Here is a 20,326-nt window from a genome sequence, read left to right on the forward strand (position 1 = left end):
TCACATGACCCTACGCTGTGTCACTGCATCATTACATGTTTGGCACTGATCACCACCTGCACTCATGTACAGCGGGGAAAATAAGTATTTGACACATCAGCATTTTTACCAGTAAGGGGATTTCCAAGTGGACTATTGACACAACATTTCCACCAGATGTTGCCATCAAGCCAAATATTGAAGTCATACAATCAAATCAGAACATATAAGTATACAAGTTAAACCATAATAAATAAAGTGAAATGACACAGGGAATAAGTATTGAACACACTTTATTCAATACTTTGTAGAAAAGCCTTTGTTGGTGATTACAGCTTCTAGACGCCTCTTGTATGGATAGACCAGTCGTCTGCATTGCTCAGGAGTGATTCTGGCCCATTCTTCCACACAAACGGTCTTTAAATCTTGAAGGTTCCTTGGGCCTCTTTTATGAACTTTAATCTTCAGTTCTCTCCATAGATTTTCTATGGGATTTAGGTCAGGTGATTGACTGGGCCATTCAAGCAACTTGATTTTCTTTCTTTGAAACCACTTTATTGTTTCCTTGGCCTTGTGTTTGGGATCATTGTCTTGCTGAAATGTCCACCCTCTTTTCATTTTTAGCTTCCTGGTAGATGGCAGCAGATTTTTATCCAGAATGCCCCTGTACATCTCTCCATTCATCCTTCCTTCAATAATATGAAGTCTGCCAGTACCCCTTGCTGAAAAGCAGCCCCAAACCATGATGCTTCCACCCCCAAACTTGACTGTTGGTATGGTGTTCTTGGGGTGGTGAGCAGTGCCATTTCTTCTCCAAACATGGTGTGTAGAATGACTGCCAAAAAGTTCAATTTTGCTTTCATCTGACCATACTATAGTCGTCCAATAATCCACAGGCTTCTCCAAATGCTGTTGCGCAAATTTTAACCGAGCCTTGACATGCTTTTTGTTCAGCAATGGAGTCTTGCGTGGTGAGCGTGCATGGATGCCATGGCGGTTCAGTGCATTGCTTATAGTTTTCTTTGAAACAACAGTACCTGCTGATGCAAGGTCTTCCTGAAGTTCTGTCCGAGTGGTTCTTGGCTCTTGGAGAACTCTCCTGATTATTCTTTGGACTCCTCGGACAGGGATCTTGCGTGGAGCACCTGATCGTGGCAGGTTTATGGTGAACTGATGCACTTTCCATTTCCGGATAATGGCCCCCACAGTGCTCACAGGAACATTCAGCATTCTGGAAATGCACCTATAACCATTCCCATCAAAATGCTTTTCAACGATAAGATTACGAAGATCTTGAGAGAGTTCTTTGCTTTTACCCATCATGAAGTCTTTCCTGTGTGCCTTCTGGGTAATGAGGAGCCTTTATAGGCCATCAATTAGGACTAAAGCAGCTGATATCAAATAGTACTGATAGGGGACAGGATTTCTCTATCAATACTGACAGATTTCAGGTGATCTCCTGGCTTTCTATGTCATTTTGCCCCTTGTTATCTTCATGTATTCAATACTTATTCCCTGTGTCATTTCACTTTATTTATTATGGTTTAACTTGTATACTTATATGTTCTGATTTGATTGTATGACTTCAATATTTGGCTTGATGGCAACATCTGGTGGAAATGTTGTGTCAATAGTCCACTTGGAAATCCCCTTACTGGTAAAAATGCTGATGTGTCAAATACTTATTTCCCCCGCTGTATATATCTTTCTATGCAGCACTTTTAATTCTTATTCTCATGTATATATCTCATGTATATCTCATGCACATATCTTTCTACATAGCACTTTTAATTCTTATTCCTACTTTTATTTTTTCATAAGTGATATTATGACACTATGTTTGCACTGAAGCACCGCAGCAATTTCCTAATTTTGTAAACCTGCTCAACATTTGGCAATAAACTGATTCTGATTCTGATTCTCTACTCGGAGCCCCCTTGATGCAAAGTCAGCAGGATTCAGTGAGGTGTTGATATACCTCCATTGCTCTGGACTGGAGCATTTCAAGATGGCATCCACACAGTTAGCAACTAAGGTACGGAATCTACTTGTTTGATTGCTGATATACTTGAGTACCGTGGTACTATCTGACCAAAATACAGATGGTTGGAGCGGAAGCTGCAATTCAGATGTCAGAACCCTGTCTATGCGTGCTGCCATGGTTGCTGCGGTAAGTTCCATGCGGGGAACTGTAATGGGCTTAAGTGGGGCCACTCTTGCCTTTTCCAACATGAATGCGCAGTGGACTTCGTTACGGCTGTTCCTCTGTAGCAAGTACCTTACTGTACCGTAGCCCTCTTCACTGGCATCAGCAAAGTGTTGCAGCTGATTGTATACTGACTCTCCAAAGCCCACAGGTTTAAAACATCTTGGAACGCTTATGTTCCCTAGCTGGCGGAGCTGGGTCTCCCACTTGAGCCACTTGTGAGCTAGGTCTGCAGGTATGATGACATCCCAGCCAATCTTTCTCCTGCAAAGCTCTTGCAGAATCTTCTTTGCTTGAAGTGTGGCTGGTGACAAGATACCCAGTGGGTCGTAGACAGAACTCACAGTGGACAGGAGGTTCCTCCGAGTGGGTGCCTTGTCTGGCATTACAATCTTGAACCTGAAGCTGTCAGATTGAATACACCATTGGACTCCCAGCGCTCTCTCAATGGGAAGTGTGTCCTGATCCAGATTGAGATCTTTAGCCTCCGATGCCCTTTCTTCTTCTGGAATAGCAGACAGAACTGCTCTGCTACTGCTTATCCATTTTGTGAGCCTGAATCCACCCCTCTGACATACAGCTCTAAGAGTGTGGTATAACTGTATGGCTTCGTCTTCTGAGCTCACAGCCTTCAAACAGTCGTCCACATAGAAGTTGTGCACGACTGTGTCAACCGCTTGGCTGTTGGCTGGATCTCGGTTGTCTTCAGCACATTTACGCAGAGCAAAGCTGGCGCAGCTTGGTGACGAAGTTGCACCAAAAATGTGAACCACCATCTTGTACTCCACCATCGTGGTGATCGTGGCTCAAGAGTTGGGAGTTCGCCTTGTAATCGGAAGGTTGCCGGTTCGAGTCCCGGCTTGGACAATCTCGGTCGTTGTGTCCTTGGGCAAGACACTTCACCCGTTGCCTGCTGGTGGTGGTCAGGGGGCCCGATGGCGCCAGTGTCCGGCAGCCTCGCCTCTGTCAGTGCGCCCCAGGGTGGCTGTGGCTACAATGTAGCTTGCCATCACCAATGTGTGTGTGAATGGGTGGATGACACGATATGTAAAGCGCTTTGGGGTCCTCAGGGACTAGTAAAGCGCTATATAAATACAGGCCATTTACCATTTTCTGAGTAATGTCACCAGATGTCCACCACAGGAACCGAAGAAGGTCAGAATCCTCATCAGTAGAGCAGGGCGATATGGCCAAAAATATTTATCACGATATATATTTGAAAATTTGCGATAACGATATAACTGACGATATAATTGATGTGAGACAAAATACAACTCCACAACATTACTAGCGCAAAAAGACAACCTTCCATTTATTTTCACTTAAACAAGAAGCTGGTTTTTATGTACATTAAAGCTTTATAAAAATGGAACAGTGCAAATGCAAATTCCTTGCTGAAAGTTTAACCAAAAGGCATTTCCAGTAGAAATGGGCTGACATATCCTGAGCATAACCATGTATAATATCCACTGAAGTTAAAAAGAGGTGCTTTGCAACATTAAACTGCAGTGTGCAGTACGTATTTTTTGGACCATAAGGTGCACAGGATTATAAAGCACATTAAGCGAAACAAAGCAGTCAGATAAAACAAACTTTATTAAACTCATTCTTCTTGCTTTCTCCACTTCTGTACCATTGATTCATTAATGTTGAATTCTCTGGCAGCTGCTCTATTCCCATGTTGTTGCAGTATATTAATGACTAACCTCGTATTGTGGATGGATTATCTCAGTTGTTCTCCTGACTGAAGTTTGGTCCGTTTACAGCATTCTGCCATGCGATTTCATTTGTCTCTAACCATGAGGAACCTTCACGTTAATTTTTATAAGTGGAAAAGTGCTAGTGTTCGTCCTCCAGCTTCACTGTTTATGTTATGCTAACATAGCTGTGTCGCTAGCGATCACGTAGCACATCATTATATACCAGCTAGCCCAACTTCAGTAACCCTACAAACGTCACTGCTGTTTAGTTTCCTGTCTTCATTTATGTTTGACGTGATAGCAGAGCTGTACGTTTGAATTTTTTCAGAAATCTCTCAGTCAGAACATGCTATATCATGCTTAGGTAACTAGCGAAACTAGCGAGCTAACTTCCGCTAGCTTCCTGCTAACTTCTAACTCCGTTAAATGTAATAACTTTTGTTTTCATGGATGCCTGGAAGTTAAACTTTATAGTTACACCTGGTTAAGCAGCAATGCTGATCGTTTTATTAAAGATGAAAGAATTTAGACAGTTTTTAACTCTCAGTGATGCTGCAGTGTTGTTTGACCTGAAGTGTATGGAGTTTAGGACCCAGATTACTCCCAGATTTAAGAGCATCTTAGTCCGACAAATACGACAATAACGACGGCCGCTTGCATGTTCTGCAAAAAATGTGCTTTGTCGTGTATCTGACGGACAAACACCAAACCAGTTCCACATCACTGAAGTTGCACCATTTTTACAAACCAATTCTGGTTCATCTGTTTCACTCAACAATCGACCATGTGCGTATGAAAACAAAGGCACTGCGCATGCACGTTTTACTCCCATTCTATCGCGATATTTCATTTTCCTATCGTTGCCTAACATTATACCGGTATTACCGTGAACGGTATAATATGGCCCAGCCCTACTCATCAGGCACCTTTACTTGGTGGAACATTGCTTCCACATCTGCCATGATGACCACTTCTTCTTGTCTGAACTGGATAATTACCCCAAGAAGGGTACTGGTAAGATTTGGTCCTTGTAACAGCTGATCATTTAAGGTGGTGCCTTTGTTCGATGCTCCACAGTCAAAGACCACTCGAAGCTTGTGTTTCTTGGGATGGTAAACTCCGTGGTGCGGTAGGTACCAAACCTTTCCATCGTCACGATCAAGGTCCTGTTCTGGCACTTTCACTGCGTAACCGTTGGTTATGATGTTACTCATGAAAGCCGAGTATTCTGCGTGGAATGAAGTATTCCTCTCCAACTTCCGCTTTAGGTGTAAGGCACGTTGCTCAGCCACTTTGCGGTTGTTGGGCATCTTAATGCGCTTGTTCCGCAATGGCAGAGCGATGCTGTTATGTCCGTCCACAATAGTAGCTGACTCTGTCGCTATCTCCAGAAACTGCAAATCCTCTCTTGACATTTCTTGTTTCTTGTTTCTTTCATGCTCAGGGAAGTCACTTTTAAACTGCTGGTCCCAGAGTTCATCCAGTTTGCAAACTGATATTCGGTTTGCTGCAACCTGAATCAGTCCGCATGGTGCCCTTTGTGAACTGCTTCCTTGGAGGGGTTCGCTGATGGTCCAACCGAGCCTTGTCTTCACAGCATATGGACCGCCATTCTCGCTGGCTATAGCTTGCCAAGGTTCAACAGCTTTAGGCACATAAGCCTCGATTAGCAGTCCAATCTTTGCTTCAATCCTAGGTATAGACACCTGCTGAAGGTAGGTCCACCTGTTCATGTAGTCTTGAGAAGGAGCATTGTCGGCAGAAGCAGGAATGTCACTGTGACTGTACATTTCTGGCAACTCAAAGAAGTCATTGCTGTCTAAGCTGCTTATTTCCAACCCAGACACAATGTGGCTACTGACGACCTTTTCCTCTCCCATTGTTTTCAGCAAAATGTTTGTCTTCCTGCCAGACAAGTTAAGCTCATGCATTAACTCTTCAGTACAAAAGCAGGCAGTACTGCCAGGGTCCAGAAAAGCATAAGTGTGTGTCACCTTTTGTCCTCTTTTATGTTTCACTTGTACTGGAACTATTGCCAAAATGTGCTCTGTTTTCTCTGTAGCGTGAGCAGGTGCTTCCATTTCAACAAATCCATTCATGATTGACTCTGTTTGGTCTTCTCTTTCTAATGATTCCACTTCAGAAGCTACCCTTTTGCTTGTAGCACTGGGCATAGTCTTCATGTGTAACACTGTGGGGTGCGGTTGTGCACAAACCTGACAACTTGCCTTTTCTTGGCACGAACCACTCATGTGTCCCTGCTTAAGACAGCTGAAGCATAGTCCTTTAGTTCGCATGAAGTCAATCTTTTCCTTATGAAGTGACTTCTTCATCCTCTTGCACTGTTCTATGGTGTGCTCTTCACCACGACAGAAAAGACAGGGTTTGGAAAATGCACACACCCGCCTCCCGCTGATCTTGTTCCTTTCTTTAGAGGGTACATCCTGTGTAGTGGTGATAGCTGCAGCTGTAGTGAATCCTTTTCTGTTTCCACTTCTCCTTTGCAACCTCTCATCCACTTGCCCTCTAACTTGGACCTCTAAGGTGCTGTCCTTTATATCACTGAACAATGGATGCAAAACTTCTTTGGCCTGCTTATTGACAAACTCCGCCAGATCTGCAAACGTGACTCTGCGTTTTGCCTTGTCTAAGACCCCACAAGCATATGTTCTCCATCTTTCTCTCAGCTTGTACGGAAGCTTGGAAACGATAGCACGCATGTTGGCCATGTTATCCAACTCCTCCATGTACTCCACATCCATCATTGCATTATGACATCCAGTAAGATAGAGGCATGCAGAGCCTCTCCATCATCTGACTTGATGGTTGGCCAGTTAAGAGCCTTGTGAATGTATGCCACTGATATCTTGTAGGCATTTCCAAAGTGCTCTTCCAACATTCTCTTAGCCGTTTGATATCCATGTGTAGGTTCCATATGAAGACAACTCCGTATCAATTCTCGTGGTTGCCCACTTGTGTATTGTTCCATGTAGTACAATCGATCCTTGTCGCTCTCTGTTCTGTCCTCCACACCATGTTCAAAAGCTCACATGAACAGCCGATACTCTAATGGGTCCCCTTTAAACACAGAAATGTTCTGCGGGGGCAACGTAGCTAACTTCTGTTGCTTAGTTAGCGCTTCGACCACATCCTGTAGAGCACTTGGTGTCTGCGATGGCTGGGAGGTAACAGTGTGTGTTTGCTGTGCGTTTTGGAGAATGTTCTTCTTCTGCGCTTGGGGGATGGGCTATTTGACTGCTGTGAAGTAAATAAATCTCCAACCTTATGCGATGCCACGTAGGAGTTCATTACATCCCGAGTGGGAAAGCAACTGGATGCCTTGGATGCACGACTTTCATATTCCGATAAGATCTTGATCTTTGCCTCATTTGCTGCAAGAGCTGTTTGTATTTCTAGCTCCTCCTTTTCAGCTTGGAGCTTAGCCTCCTTTTCCTCCAGCAAGCGTTTCTGTCTTAAAGACGATGCCTTAATCAATAAGGTAGCTCGCTCCACCTCTGCCTTCATGCGTGTGGACGACACCGATGACGAAGCGCAGGAGCCGCGTTCTGAAAATGCTTTATCACTGCGTTTTGAGACAGATGCATTAGATATGCTGTCAGATGGATCCACATCTTCATTGCATTTTTCAGCCTCCACAGCGCACATGGCCATCTCGTCAATCCAAGCCGAAGCTGTCTCAGCAAAAGCCTTAAGGGAATCAGCCTTAGGTTCAAACCGTTTTTCCTGGTCTTTAGTTAAATCGTCCTCCGGCGTTTGCTGGAGCACCTCTTTAACATTTGTGTTCAAACCACAAAACTCTCCAAACCGCTCATTAAAATCCTTCATTAACTGTGTTACTTGTGTTAGGGCTGGTATCACATTCATTTTCCATCAGCTGGCGCACTTGTTTCACTGTGCCTGTTAATTTGGCTAGCTTGGCCGTCCGTAAATTGATAACACGTTGCAGCCTTTCCTCCATAGCTTTAGGTGTGATTTTCACTGCCCTAGCTTCCATTTCTGCTACTGTGTCTTCTTCTTCTTTGTTCATGCTATTAATTTCCCGAATAGCAACAACAAAATCCTTATTTTATCATCCAAAATCATGCAGGTTGGCTACCACACAGCTCAGCATCCACCATGACTCAGCACTTTTTTCCTCGTGAATTAGCTCCACTTACTCACGTTTGTTGTCTCTGCAGCAGCTTGGGTTTTTTCCTTCTTCAGTAGCGTCAATTAATCCACAACGAGCTGGTTTTCCTACAAAATGTGTAAGCCGTGAGACCAGTTTTCCCGTGCTTCACTCGCATACGTCAGTTTGAAGAGGAAAAATAACTCCACGGGACTCCGATGTGAAAAGATGTAACAAAGAATTTATTCCACGGTTTTTGCATCTTACAGGAGTGGTCAGGTTTAACTTATCCTCAACAAAATAACCTACTACGGTAGGAAAACCATGTGGCTCTGTTCTACCCTGCTGCCCCCGTATCGCTTATGCCATGTTAACTCCTTTTCTCTCTCTCTCCCCTCCTGCACTGCATGCACTAATTTGCATACATCCGTGATGCCCGGATTTTACTATAAACACGAGTCTTTAAGGCACATGTATTCATGGTACTACGTAACCTAGTTCCACCATAAACATGCATCTATTTCCTAAAATTATTAATTACACAAACAAGCTTAACAACAGCGAAATATAAATACTAAAACATATGAACTATCTTAACTTGGCTCCCACAATGGGTATCGTTTAGGTTTTATCCGATACCGGTGCCAACCCGGTACTTTTGAAACGGTGCCGGTGCTTAAACGGTGCTCAAACCGGTGCTTAAAGAATGGAGAACACAAACTTTGTCCAAAAACCTCTCATTTCACTTGTTTCCCACTTTTTCTTTGGTCATTTTAGCCTTTTTGGCCAGGGTAAAGGGAGCGTCTGCCATCAAACAAGAAGACAGCCGCATGTAGCTAGGGTTGCCAACCATCCCTTAAAAAACGGAATCGTCCCGTATTTCGAAACAAAAGTACACGTCCCGTATTGAGCTAATAAGGGACGCAATACAGTCCCGTAATACAGTGAGAATCCAAAGTAGTATATAACTTTTAATGGAATTAACACTTTGTTTGAAAACATAATTCCCAGCCCCTCTCCTGCTTTGTGACCAATGAGCTGACAGCACACTTATGACAATTCGAGTATGACAAGTCAGATTACCGCTTATCTCATTGGTCGAGGAAAGGTCGCTTACAGAGAAAATACCGGAAGACAACAGATGACCACAACAAGAAGCATGGCCAACAGGGAAACAACACATAGATGAATAATGATGATGAGTTATGATGCGTAATCATGGGAACAAGCAGGTTTACAAACAGGAGCAGCTGATTAGCATTAGAAAAGCTGAAATAATACCTCAACTGAAGCCAATTGTACTAAATGCACTAAATGTGCACTGTTACAAGAATATTTTTCGTTCTATTGCTTTCTATTAATTTATATAATTTTAAGTTAAGCAGGACAGAGTTCTTTTAAAGAAAGATTTACTTTTATTCTCAAAAGTTAAGCATGACAGGCTTCTGTTTAAGAAAGAGACCTTTTTACTGTGTTAATGTTGTCATTTTGAGCTAAAAATAAATGGCTAAATGATCATTTGTTTCTCATATGGTCATATCACAAAGAATATGCATCTGCTTAACAAATTCAAGTCAAATGGTTAAAACATAATTTCACACACAAAAAAAAGAGCTACCACACTGGGAAGGGTGAAGACAACTGGGTTGCCCGGCCCTGGACACGAGGTGTCCCTTATTTAGTTCTCAGGGAGTTGGCAACCCTACATGTAGCTATGATGATGTTTGCTAGTTCACCTTACATGCATTATTGTAATAACGTGGTTATCCTACTCAACATAAATTACACACGAACAACATTAAGCTACTCACGTAGAGAAGAACGGCTGCTGCTGCCGTCATCATCCATCATCATTTCTGCTACATTGGCAGGGCTAGGGGCCAGGACTCTATTCTTCGGGTTTTTGGGGGATGTTGCTCCGGGTCCAATAACAGGCAACCCACCCGCAGTAGATGTGCACGGTGTGAGGTCTCGCAGCAAGCTATCAAATACGGCGCATTTCTCGGCTTTTAAAAAAAAAACGCTATGCGTCGCCAGGTGTTTCATTGGATTTGAGGTGTTACCTCCTTTGACAGTATCACAGTATCAGCTTAGAGCACTTGTTGCTGCTGAGTTTGCATATTTTGCTGTGAAGTACAGCCAGACTTTTGACCGCTTCGCCTTGGGCATTTTTAATCTGTAGCTCTGCTCTAAAAGAACGTACGTACCTGGACCCGCCTACTATCCTCGGAAACGTAAAATGATTGGCTAGAATCTAAAGTGTATCACAGCTCAGGAAAAGACAGCACCGAAATAAAGCACCGAAATGTGCGCTGCTTTTCGGTCTGGTTACTACCGTTTATGTACCGGTATCCGGTGCCATCATGGCACCGGATACCGGTACCCATCCCTAAACGGGGAGATAACACAGACGAACCAGCAACAAGCAGGAGAAAACAAAGGGCTCATATGCACAAAAGAGCAATCAGGGAATGAGAAAAGGGAGACACAGCAGGATTCATTGGACATAACAAGACAAGGGGAAGAAAAACTAGACACACTAACATAGGACATGGCACTGTCAAAATAAAACAGGAAGTGAACACAGAGACACAATACTAACACAGTACAGAAGGAACACAGAAACCAAAACCTCAGAACTAGAAAATCTTAATCAGAATGAAATTGTAACAAAAGACAAGAACAATCAAAACAAAACTACTGAGTCCACAGACTCGGGACATATGTAACAGTGTTTATGTGGTATTATTCCACTTGCCACAAATATCAGTGTAATGGGGAAACAGCGCCCCCCCCCCCCCCCCCCCCCCCTCTCGGTGTGGCTGGTTAGGTGAGGCTGGCTGCAGTAATCGTTGCCAGTCTGCCGTAGCCATACGAGAGGTGAGTTGTATTGTTCCGCACACGGTATAGCTAAGTAGTACAGACACATAAAACATGTTTGATTAGCTGACGAGCACTGAGTGTAATAAGTGCTGAGCGGACACATGTCTAACATCAGTTTTATGTACTTTTCATTTGTTTATCATTGTGTAAAACTGTATGCTAAAGCGGAATGCTAATGAGATGTTCTGCCATAGTGTGCTGTGCGGAGTGGTGTGTGGCAAGCCTGTGCACTGATAATACACCGTTGTTTCCATTCAGGAAATAAAGTGGCAACGATCGATAAGAGACTCCTTGTCTTTTTAAAAACACAACACAACGCAGAGTCGAGGAGTCTGTTTGGGCCGAACTGTTGCAGCGGGATGAAGCAGAAACCGGTTACACATACATGGGCTCAAACTGTGGTCATAAATATTTTGTACTTGTAAATCAGACTGTGTAGTTGTGAACTGAGTTTTGTAACATTGTAAAACAAAATATCTGAAAAGTTTAAGTTTTTGCGTTCATTGACTTGTGTGTGTAAAAATGTAAAAAAATTTAAAAATGTAAGAAACATTAGAACTACTTTTGCTGACACAAAGTTTGGCGAGCACTGCAAGTTGTCACTTTAACCCTTTACAGCCGATCGGAGCAGACACGCTCTGTTTTGTGTAACTATTTTTAAATCCCAGTAGCACTGCAACCACGTAAGCTAGCGCAAAAATGTTTTTTGCATATGAAACCGGAGGAGTTGTACTTACATCTTATGACATCAGCTTGTCCTAGGTCATGGTTTCCTTTCACATAAAGCTTTGCAAAAACTGCATAAAAAGCACTTGCAGGAACAAAAACATAATATTCCAGAAACACGCTTTGCCGATCCGATCAGCTGTTCATAACACTTCCTACTTGGAATAGACGTCAGGGCGAACTTTTGCATTTCCGCCATTACGAAATGTAGTCTTTTTTACTATCAGGGCCTCAGGGCCTATACTCGTCTTTTTAAGTTATCTTTGATTTTATGACTTTCTGTGTCGTTTCTGGGATGCTTAGGACTCATATTGCACTGCTGGAAATAGTTTATTTTGATGCATATGCTGCTTTTTTGCAAATTTGCAGTATAATATTTATTTTCATTTTTCCTGCAGTGTATAAAAATTGGTGTATTTTAAAAATAAAATTATGAAGACAATCAAAATAAATTTCCTGTGGTGGGAAACTATTTTGTGTAACTTTTTTGTATTTACAGTTTTGAGGGATAAGCCTCTTAAATTTCTCTAACTACAAATATATGTTAAAAAAGCAAAAACGATTTTCAATTTTTTTGTAGTTTATTGCACTTTTTTGCAATTTATGTAATTACTATGCACTTAATGAATACATATTATTAAAATCTGGGCTATAATGGTTGTATTGATGTATAGCAACTTGAAATGCTCCCAAAAATGGCTCCACAGCAGGTAAAAATATAATATAAGCTCTGGTGGACTTGGTTCTATGATAGGTCTTAAAGGGTTAAACCAGTCACTAATATAAAGAGAGCACCTTGTTCCAGGGCATCTGAGCATGGAGGGAAAGCTTTATGCAGGAGATGGTAAGAGCTGTTGGGACTAAAGAAACTGAGCAGAAAACTACAGACATCTGGAAACTGAGTTGTTAATTCTCAGTGGGATCACCAGGACTAGCAAAGCTTCACCATGACAGTCATCTGATTGACTGAACCCATCCAAACGTCACTTCATGGACCTTTAGCTTGTGTCTGTGTGTGGATAGACATAACATGAGCTAATTATTCATTACTCCTCCACAGAGTGGACCAGCAGAGAGCAGAGGTTTCCACTGGTCAGTCTGCACAGCAACATCAAACACACCTGGACTCTGTGGTTATGGTTTGTAGTACTACGTTTACATTTGTTCTTTTCAGTCACCTCTATGCTGCACTTTGTGGACCAGAGGATTGTCAGATTGGGGTGTCTGTAGCTCAGGAGGTGAGCAGGTCAGCTACTAGTCAGAAGGTTTGTGAATCAAACCCTGGCTGGCAAATGTACTGGGTAACGTACTAAACCCAAGCTGCCCTCTGATGCATCCATCAGAGTGTGAAAGAAAGTATTTAAGCATAGAACAATGTGCTTGGTTGAATGAGGCATGTTGTATAAAATGCTTTGTGTGCACAGAGTATCAAAGAGAGCTATATAAGAACCAGTCCATTTACCACTGGGTAATTCATATAGTCTTCTTTTCCAGCGGCTGGAGGACAACATCGCCATGTTTGTGAAGAACGAGCTGAAGAAGATCCAGAAGCTTCTGAGTCCAGATCACCCAGAAACTTTAAAGAGCCAGATGGAGGATGAGGAGATGTTTGAAGGTGAGGATGAAGATGAAAGAAAGAGCTGCAGAGAAGCATTTCTGAAGATCACACTCCACTTCTTGAGGAGACTGAAGCAGCATGAGATGGCTGACCATCTGCAGAGCAGTAAGAGAATCTATCTAAAGACTGAATATTAATCTTTCCTGGTCAAAGGAGCTTGCAAAGAAAAGCGTCTGGACTTCTTTAAGTTACTTGAAGACGTTTCACCACTCATCCGAGAAGCTTCTTCAGTTCTAAGGTCAAATGGTGGAGAGTCCCAGATATAAACCTAGTGGGAGTGACCCCCCACAGAGGGACAAAAGGACCCCCTGATGATCCTCTAATCGCCTGAGCCAAGGTGTGAAACTGGGTGTGGGCCCCAATCAGCCAGAGTTTAAGGTGGGTTCATTGTGAAACCAGACCCCACCTTATCATGCGAATTCCTGAGATCAGATGGCCCAGGATGTGAGTGGGCGTTAAGGCGTCTGGGAAGGGATCTCAAAACTGGATTATAGATGGCAGAGAGTTGGTGTCGTAAACCCCCGCCTCTGTTCAAAGATGGTCACTCACAGTGGACATAGATGGCTTATTTCACTCCTCTTTCAAACCATCTGTCCTCTCTGTCCAAAATGTGAACATTGGCATCCTCGAAAGAGTGTCCTTTATCCTTAAGATGCAGATGGATTGTTGAGTCTTGTCCTGTGGAGGTGGCTCTTCTATGTTGTGCCATGCGCTTGTGAAGTGGCTGTTTGGTCTCTCCAATGTAGAGGTCTGGGCATTCCTCGCTGCACTGTACAGCATACACCACATTGTTAAGTCTGTGTTTTGGCGTTTTGTCTTTCGGGTGAACCAGTTTTTGTCTGAGCGTGTTGCTGGGTCTGAAATGCACCGGGATGTCATGCTTGGAGAAAACTCTCCTGAGTTTTTCTGATACACCGGCTACATAGGGGATGACAATGTTGTTGCGTCTGTCCTTCTTATCCTCCCTCGCCGGTGTCTGGTCTTCTTTTCTGTGCCTCTTTGCTGACTTTAAGAACGCCCATTTAGGATAGCCACACGTTTTGAGTGCTTCCTTTACATGCGTGTGTTCCTTCTTTTTTCCTTCAGGCTTAGAGGGAACATGTTCTGCCCGGTGGTGTAGGGTCCTAATTACTCCAAGTTTGTGTTCCAGAGGGTGATGGGAGTCAAAGAGGAGGTACTGGTCCGTATGTGTGGGCTTCCGGTAGACTTCGATGTTGAGGTTGCCGTTGTCTTCAATGTGCACAGCGCAGTCCAGGAAAGGCAAACAGTCGTCCTTTGTGTCTTCCCTGGTGAACTTGATGTTTTTATCCACAGCGTTAATGTGCGCAGTGAAGGATTCCATTTCTTGTGTCTTGATTTTGACCCAGGTGTCGTCCACATATCTGTACCAGTGGCTGGGTACTCTTCCTTTGAAAGAGCCAAGAGCCTTTCTTTCCACTTCCTCCATGTAAAGGTTGGCTACAATAGGTGACACTGGGGAGCCCATGGCACAGCCATGTTTTTGTCTGTAAAAGCCTTCGTTGTATTTGAAATATGTAGTAAATATGTAGTGGTGAGGCAGAGGTCTAACAGGGTGCAAATCTGATCGGGTATGAAGTTGGTCCTGTCCTCCAAGGAGCTGTCTTCTTGTAGTCGTTTTCTGACAGTCTCCACGGCCTCCGTGGTGGGTATGCAAGTGAAGAGAGAGACTACATCAAAGGACACCATGGTTTCATCTGGATCCAGGGTAAGTTTCTGGACCTAGTCGGTGGAGTTCTTGATGTGGTGTGGGGTGTTCCCCACGAGAGGAGCAAGGATGGTAGCAAGGTGTTTAGCAATGTTATAAGTGGCTGGGTTTATGCTGCTGACTATGGGTCTGAGTGGGACAGCTTCCTTGTGGATTTTAGGAAGTCCGTAGATGCAGGGTATGGCATCTATGGCATCTAAATGGGCGTTCTTAAAGTCATCAAAGAGGCACAGAAAAGAAGACCAGACACCGGCGAGGGAGGATAAGAAGGACAGACGCAACAACATTGTCATCCCCTATGTAGCCGGTGTATCAGAAAAACTCAGGAGAGTTTTCTCCAAGCATGACATCCCGGTGCATTTCAGACCCAGCAACACACTCAGACAAAAACTGGTTCACCCGAAAGACAAAACGCCAAAACACAGACTTAACAATGTGGTGTATGCTGTACAGTGCAGCGAGGAATGCCCAGACCTCTACATTGGAGAGACCAAACAGCCACTTCACAAGCGCATGGCACAACATAGAAGAGCCACCTCCACAGGACAAGACTCAGCAGTCCATCTGCATCTTAAGGATAAAGGACACTCTTTCGAGGATGCCAATGTTCACATTTTGGACAGAGAGGACAGATGGTTTGAAAAGAGGAGTGAAAGAAGCCATCTATGTCCACTGTGAGCGACCATCTTTGAACAGAGGCGGGGGTTTACGACACCAACTCTCTGCCATCTATAATCCAGTTTTGAGATCCCTTCCCAGACGCCTTAACGCCCACTCACATCCTGGGCCATCTGATCTCAGGAATTCGCATGATAAGGTGGGGCCTGGTTTCAAAATGAACCCACCTTAAACTCTGGCTGATTGGGGCCCACACCCAGTTTCACACCTTGGCTCAGGCGATTAGAGGATCATCAGGGGGTCCTTTTGTCCCTCTGTGGGGGGTCACTCCCACTAGGTTTATATCTGGGACTCTCCACCATTTGACCTTAGAACTGAAGAAGCTTCTCGGATGAGTGGTGAAACGTCTTCAAGTAACTTAAAGAAGTCCAGACGCTTTTCTTTGCAAGCTCCTTTTACTACGATGACCTGGATGACTGAGAACCTACACAGACACATTGATCTTTCCTAATAGCTTAAGAAATGGACCAATAGACATTCATCCTTTCAGGGTACTGAAAGGCTACAATATTTATTGTATAATAGTTTTTTCTGAATTTCTTACCTTCAGAAATATTTGCTCCACTCTGTAAACGAGAACTTAAAGCCCAACTGAAGAAGAAGTTCCAGTGTGTGTTTGAGGGCATCGCTAAAGCAGGAAGCCCAACCCTCCTGAATCAGATCTACACAGAGCTCTACATCACAGAGGGAGGGACTGCAGAGGTCAATGAGGAACATGAGGTCAGACAGATTGAAACAGCATCCAGGAAACCAGACAGACCAGAAACAACAATCAGACAAGAGGACATCTTTAAAGCCTCACCTGGAAGAGATGAACCAATCAGAACAGTGCTGACAAAGGGAGTGGCTGGCATTGGGAAAACAGTCTTAACACAGAAATACAGCCTGGACTGGGCTGAAGACAAAGCCAACCAGGACATCCAGTTCATATTTCCATTCACTTTCAGAGAGCTGAATGTGCTGAAAGAGGAAAAGTTCAGCTTGGTGGAACTTGTTCATCACTTCTTTAATCAAACTAACGAATCAGGAATCTGCAGGCTTGAAGACTTCCAGGTTGTGTTCATACTTGATGGTCTGGATGAGTGTCGACTTAATTTGGACTTCAACAAAACTACAATCCTAACTGACCCTAGAAAGTCCACCTCATTGGATGAGCTGCTGACAAACCTCATCAGAGGGAACCTGCTTCCTTCTGCTCGCCTTTGGATAACAACACGACCTGCAGCAGCCAATCAGATCCCTCCTCAGTGTGTCGACATGGTGACAGAGGTCAGAGGGTTCACTGACCCACAGAAGGAGGAGTACTTCAGGAAGAGATTCAGAGATGAGGAGCAGGCCAGCAGGATCATCTCCCACATCAAGAAAGCTCGAAGCCTCCACATCATGTGTCACATCCCAGTCTTCTGCTGGATCACTGCTACAGTTCTGGAGGATGTGCTGGAAACCAGAGAGGGAGGAGAGCTGCCCAACACCCTGACTGAGATGTACATACACTTCCTGGTGGTTCAGGCCAAAGTGAAGAGGATCAAATATGATGGAGGAGCTGAGACAGATCCACACTGGAGTCCAGAGAGCAGGAAGATGATTGAGTCTCTGGGAAAACTGGCTTTTGATCAGCTGCAGAAAGGAAACCTGATCTTCTATGAACCAGACCTGACAGAGTGTGGCATCGATATCAGAGCAGCCTCAGTGTACTCAGGAGTGTTCACACAGATCTTTAAAGAGGAGAAACAACTGTACCAGAACAAGGTGTTCTGCTTTGTTCATCTCAGTGTTCAGGAGTTTCTGGCTGCTCTTCATGTCCACCTGACCTTCATCAACTCTGGACTCAATCTGCTGGAAGAAGAACAAACAACTTGGAAGGTGTTTCAAACAAGAAAATCTTCAGAGAAATACTTCTACCAGTGTGCTGTGGACAAGGCCTTACAGAGCCCCAATGGACACCTGGACTTGTTTCTTCGTTTTCTCTTGGGTCTGAAGACTAATCAAACTCGTTTGAAAGGCCTGATGACACAGACAGGAAGTAGCTCACAGACCAATCAAGAAGCAGTTCAGTACATAAAGAAGAAGCTCAGTGAGAATCTGTCTGCAGAGAAAAGCATCAATCTGTTTCACTGTCTGAATGAACTGAATGATCGTTCTCTAGTGGAGGAGATTCAACAGTCTCTGAGATCAGGACGTCTCTCCACAGATAAACTGTCTCCTGCTCAGTGGTCAGCTCTGGTCTTCATCTTACTGTCATCAGAAAAAGATCTGGATGTGTTTGACCTGAAGAAATACTTTTCTTCAGAGGAGGCTCTTCTGAGGCTGCTGCCAGTGGTCAAAGCCGCTAAAAAAGTTCTGTAAGTTATAAAGTTTTTATTATTTAATTTGGTTGGTATGTTATGGAAAAACACACTGCCATCAACTTCTGTTTTGTTTTTGTCAAAATCACTGTAATATAATCACTGTACCTTTATATACATGTGACTTGTATTAATGCTGCTGCCCTCTTGTGGCTAAAGTGTAATTATGTTATTGTTATTAGGGAGGATTTGAGAGTAACATGCCAAGTGAGTCAGCACCTTCGCTTTAGCTTAAAAATCCAAATTCTTACGTCATGAGTTATAGTTGCATTTATTCATTATGATAATTTAACCTTTAATATTGATGTCTTAAAATTATTTTGAGTAAAGTAGCAATAATTTTATGGTTTATTAAATAAATACATCACTAATGAATTATTAATTTCTTTAATTAATTAAAAAATGTACATAATAAATTAGAAAAAATATAATGATAATGAATTATCAGTTAATTTCATTTAAAATAATTCATTATTTATTTATGTACAATTCAAATTAGTTAATTACATATTTAATCAATTATTGGTTTGTTTTCTATTTTAATTATTTTACTGACACATTTAATGAATTATTTAATGATGTATTTATTTAATTCACGTTGCTACTCCTGGCCCTGCATCGGTGTTCATAAATACATTTTATTTGTCAGCTTCACCCATCAAAGTCAGGGGGCGGGGTTAATGCTGATCAAGTCAAAACCATTGCTTTGGTCTGGTGGGCGTTCTTTTAGTGGGCTTTTCTCAATACTAAGTAGGCCTACACACCAGGGTTTGGACATGTGTGGACCCAAACTATACTTAAACTTTACCCTTTTTTGTGTCACCAAATACACTTTTAATATTTTCTAGACAAGAATGTAGTGGCATAATCTTTAACCTCTTTTGGCTCCAAACAGAAGTGACAGACTTGAGCAGGGTTCATTTAAAGGCTGACAGAAGTGGAGTGGTGACGGGGAGATGTTTGACAGGACACATGTTTTTACTATGTTTGTCTTGAAGATGTAAGAAGATCACATGGTGCTTTTTATTATTGTGTTGGTTTGTTTCCTGTCTCTTGGATGGAGCCCAGCTGTGCGTGGCCCCTGGGCCTGTGGTCAGAGTGTGTGCTGGATAATCCGGCCCAGGATGAGGCCAAACTGACATGGGATGAAATGTCTGTCACATAATTGAGCTTAGTGTAGTTTCATTTCTGCACAATTTAAAAACAACCAAAACTTTGTTCTGTCTTTTCCATGTTATACTGTAGACTTGCTTTGATACTGTGTCCAAAAGGAGCAGCTTTTACTTTGAAGGGGAGCTGTCTCTGTTTCCTCTTCAGGTTGGATGATGGAAGCAAATGAGTGTGTGATGTTCTTTCAGTGTTGCACTTTGTAGACGCTCCCTGAGCACTGGTCTCACAGCCAGCTGCACATAGAGACCAGTGTTGTTAGTCCAGGTCAGAAGATGACTTGTTGGAATGAAAATGAGCTTGTAGTTTGTCTGCTTTAATAATGTGACTGGAAAAAGGTGTTGGACTTCAAATATGTCCATTTCTTTCACACTTCACCTTTAAAAGTGAAGCCTTGTGGTTCCTGGAAGGAAAAACACGACTTTTTCAAGTCTTTGTCCTGTTTTTATGATAAATGTACGACTTTAATGTGAAACATTCAGAGTTTTTTCTCTTGTTGTGTTTGTTTGAAGCTGCTTCCTGTTGGCTTCAGCTGTTTGGAGTTTCCATTTTCTAAACTTCTACATTCTGAACCTTCTTCAGCTCTGAACAGATGATGAAACACTGAATGATTTCAAGCTCTGACTTTGTCTAATAAACTTACATCTTTCACTCTTTATACAGATTGAGGCGCTGTGGTTTGTCAGAGATCAGCTGTGATTATCTGGCAGCAGCACTGAAGTCCAACCCCTCCCATCTGACAGAGCTGGACCTGAGTAACAACTACAAGCTGCAGGATTCATCAGTGAAGCTTCTGTGTGCTGGACTGGAGAGTCCAAACTGTCGACTGGAGACTCTCAGGTGAGTTCACTGACTGCGGCTGTTGTTGTTTTTCTATATTTCAGGTCTTTGATTGATGTTTGAAACTTTCTTTAGTTCCTAAATGTTCAGGATGTGTCTGAAGACAAATGTGAAGAAGTTTGAGTGCTTTCAGAAATGTTGTCTTTCCAAACGACTGAACAACAGTTTTTCCTTTTGGCTCCAAACAGAAGTGACAGACTTGAGCAGGGTTCATTTAAAGGCTGACAGAAGTGGAGTGGTGACGGGGAGATGTTTGACAGGACAGTGTTTCAGCCTCCACAGGTTCATGTTGTGCTCCATCAGTCAGTGAAGATGAAGTCAGTGCTGAT

The 20,326-nt window shown here is 43.1% G+C and overlaps 1 protein-coding gene across 1 annotated transcript in view; it reads left to right on the plus strand.

Moving 5' to 3' along the window:
- The window catches only part of LOC113011578 (NACHT, LRR and PYD domains-containing protein 12-like), a gene marked incomplete at its 5' end in the record, with an annotated part of 68,381 nt that overhangs the window by 12,505 nt on the left and 35,550 nt on the right, over positions 1-20,326 (plus strand). The window contains 4 exons of the mRNA XM_026151124.1: positions 12,684-12,762; positions 13,118-13,346; positions 16,196-17,987; positions 19,821-19,997. Of these exons, the coding sequence (XP_026006909.1) occupies positions 12,684-12,762; positions 13,118-13,346; positions 16,196-17,987; positions 19,821-19,997 (2,277 nt within the window). The remainder of the gene's footprint in view (positions 1-12,683; positions 12,763-13,117; positions 13,347-16,195; positions 17,988-19,820; positions 19,998-20,326) is intronic.

This window comes from Astatotilapia calliptera, chromosome 19, assembly GCF_900246225.1.
Source record: "Astatotilapia calliptera chromosome 19, fAstCal1.2, whole genome shotgun sequence".
In the NCBI taxonomy this organism is placed as follows: domain Eukaryota; kingdom Metazoa; phylum Chordata; class Actinopteri; order Cichliformes; family Cichlidae; genus Astatotilapia; species Astatotilapia calliptera.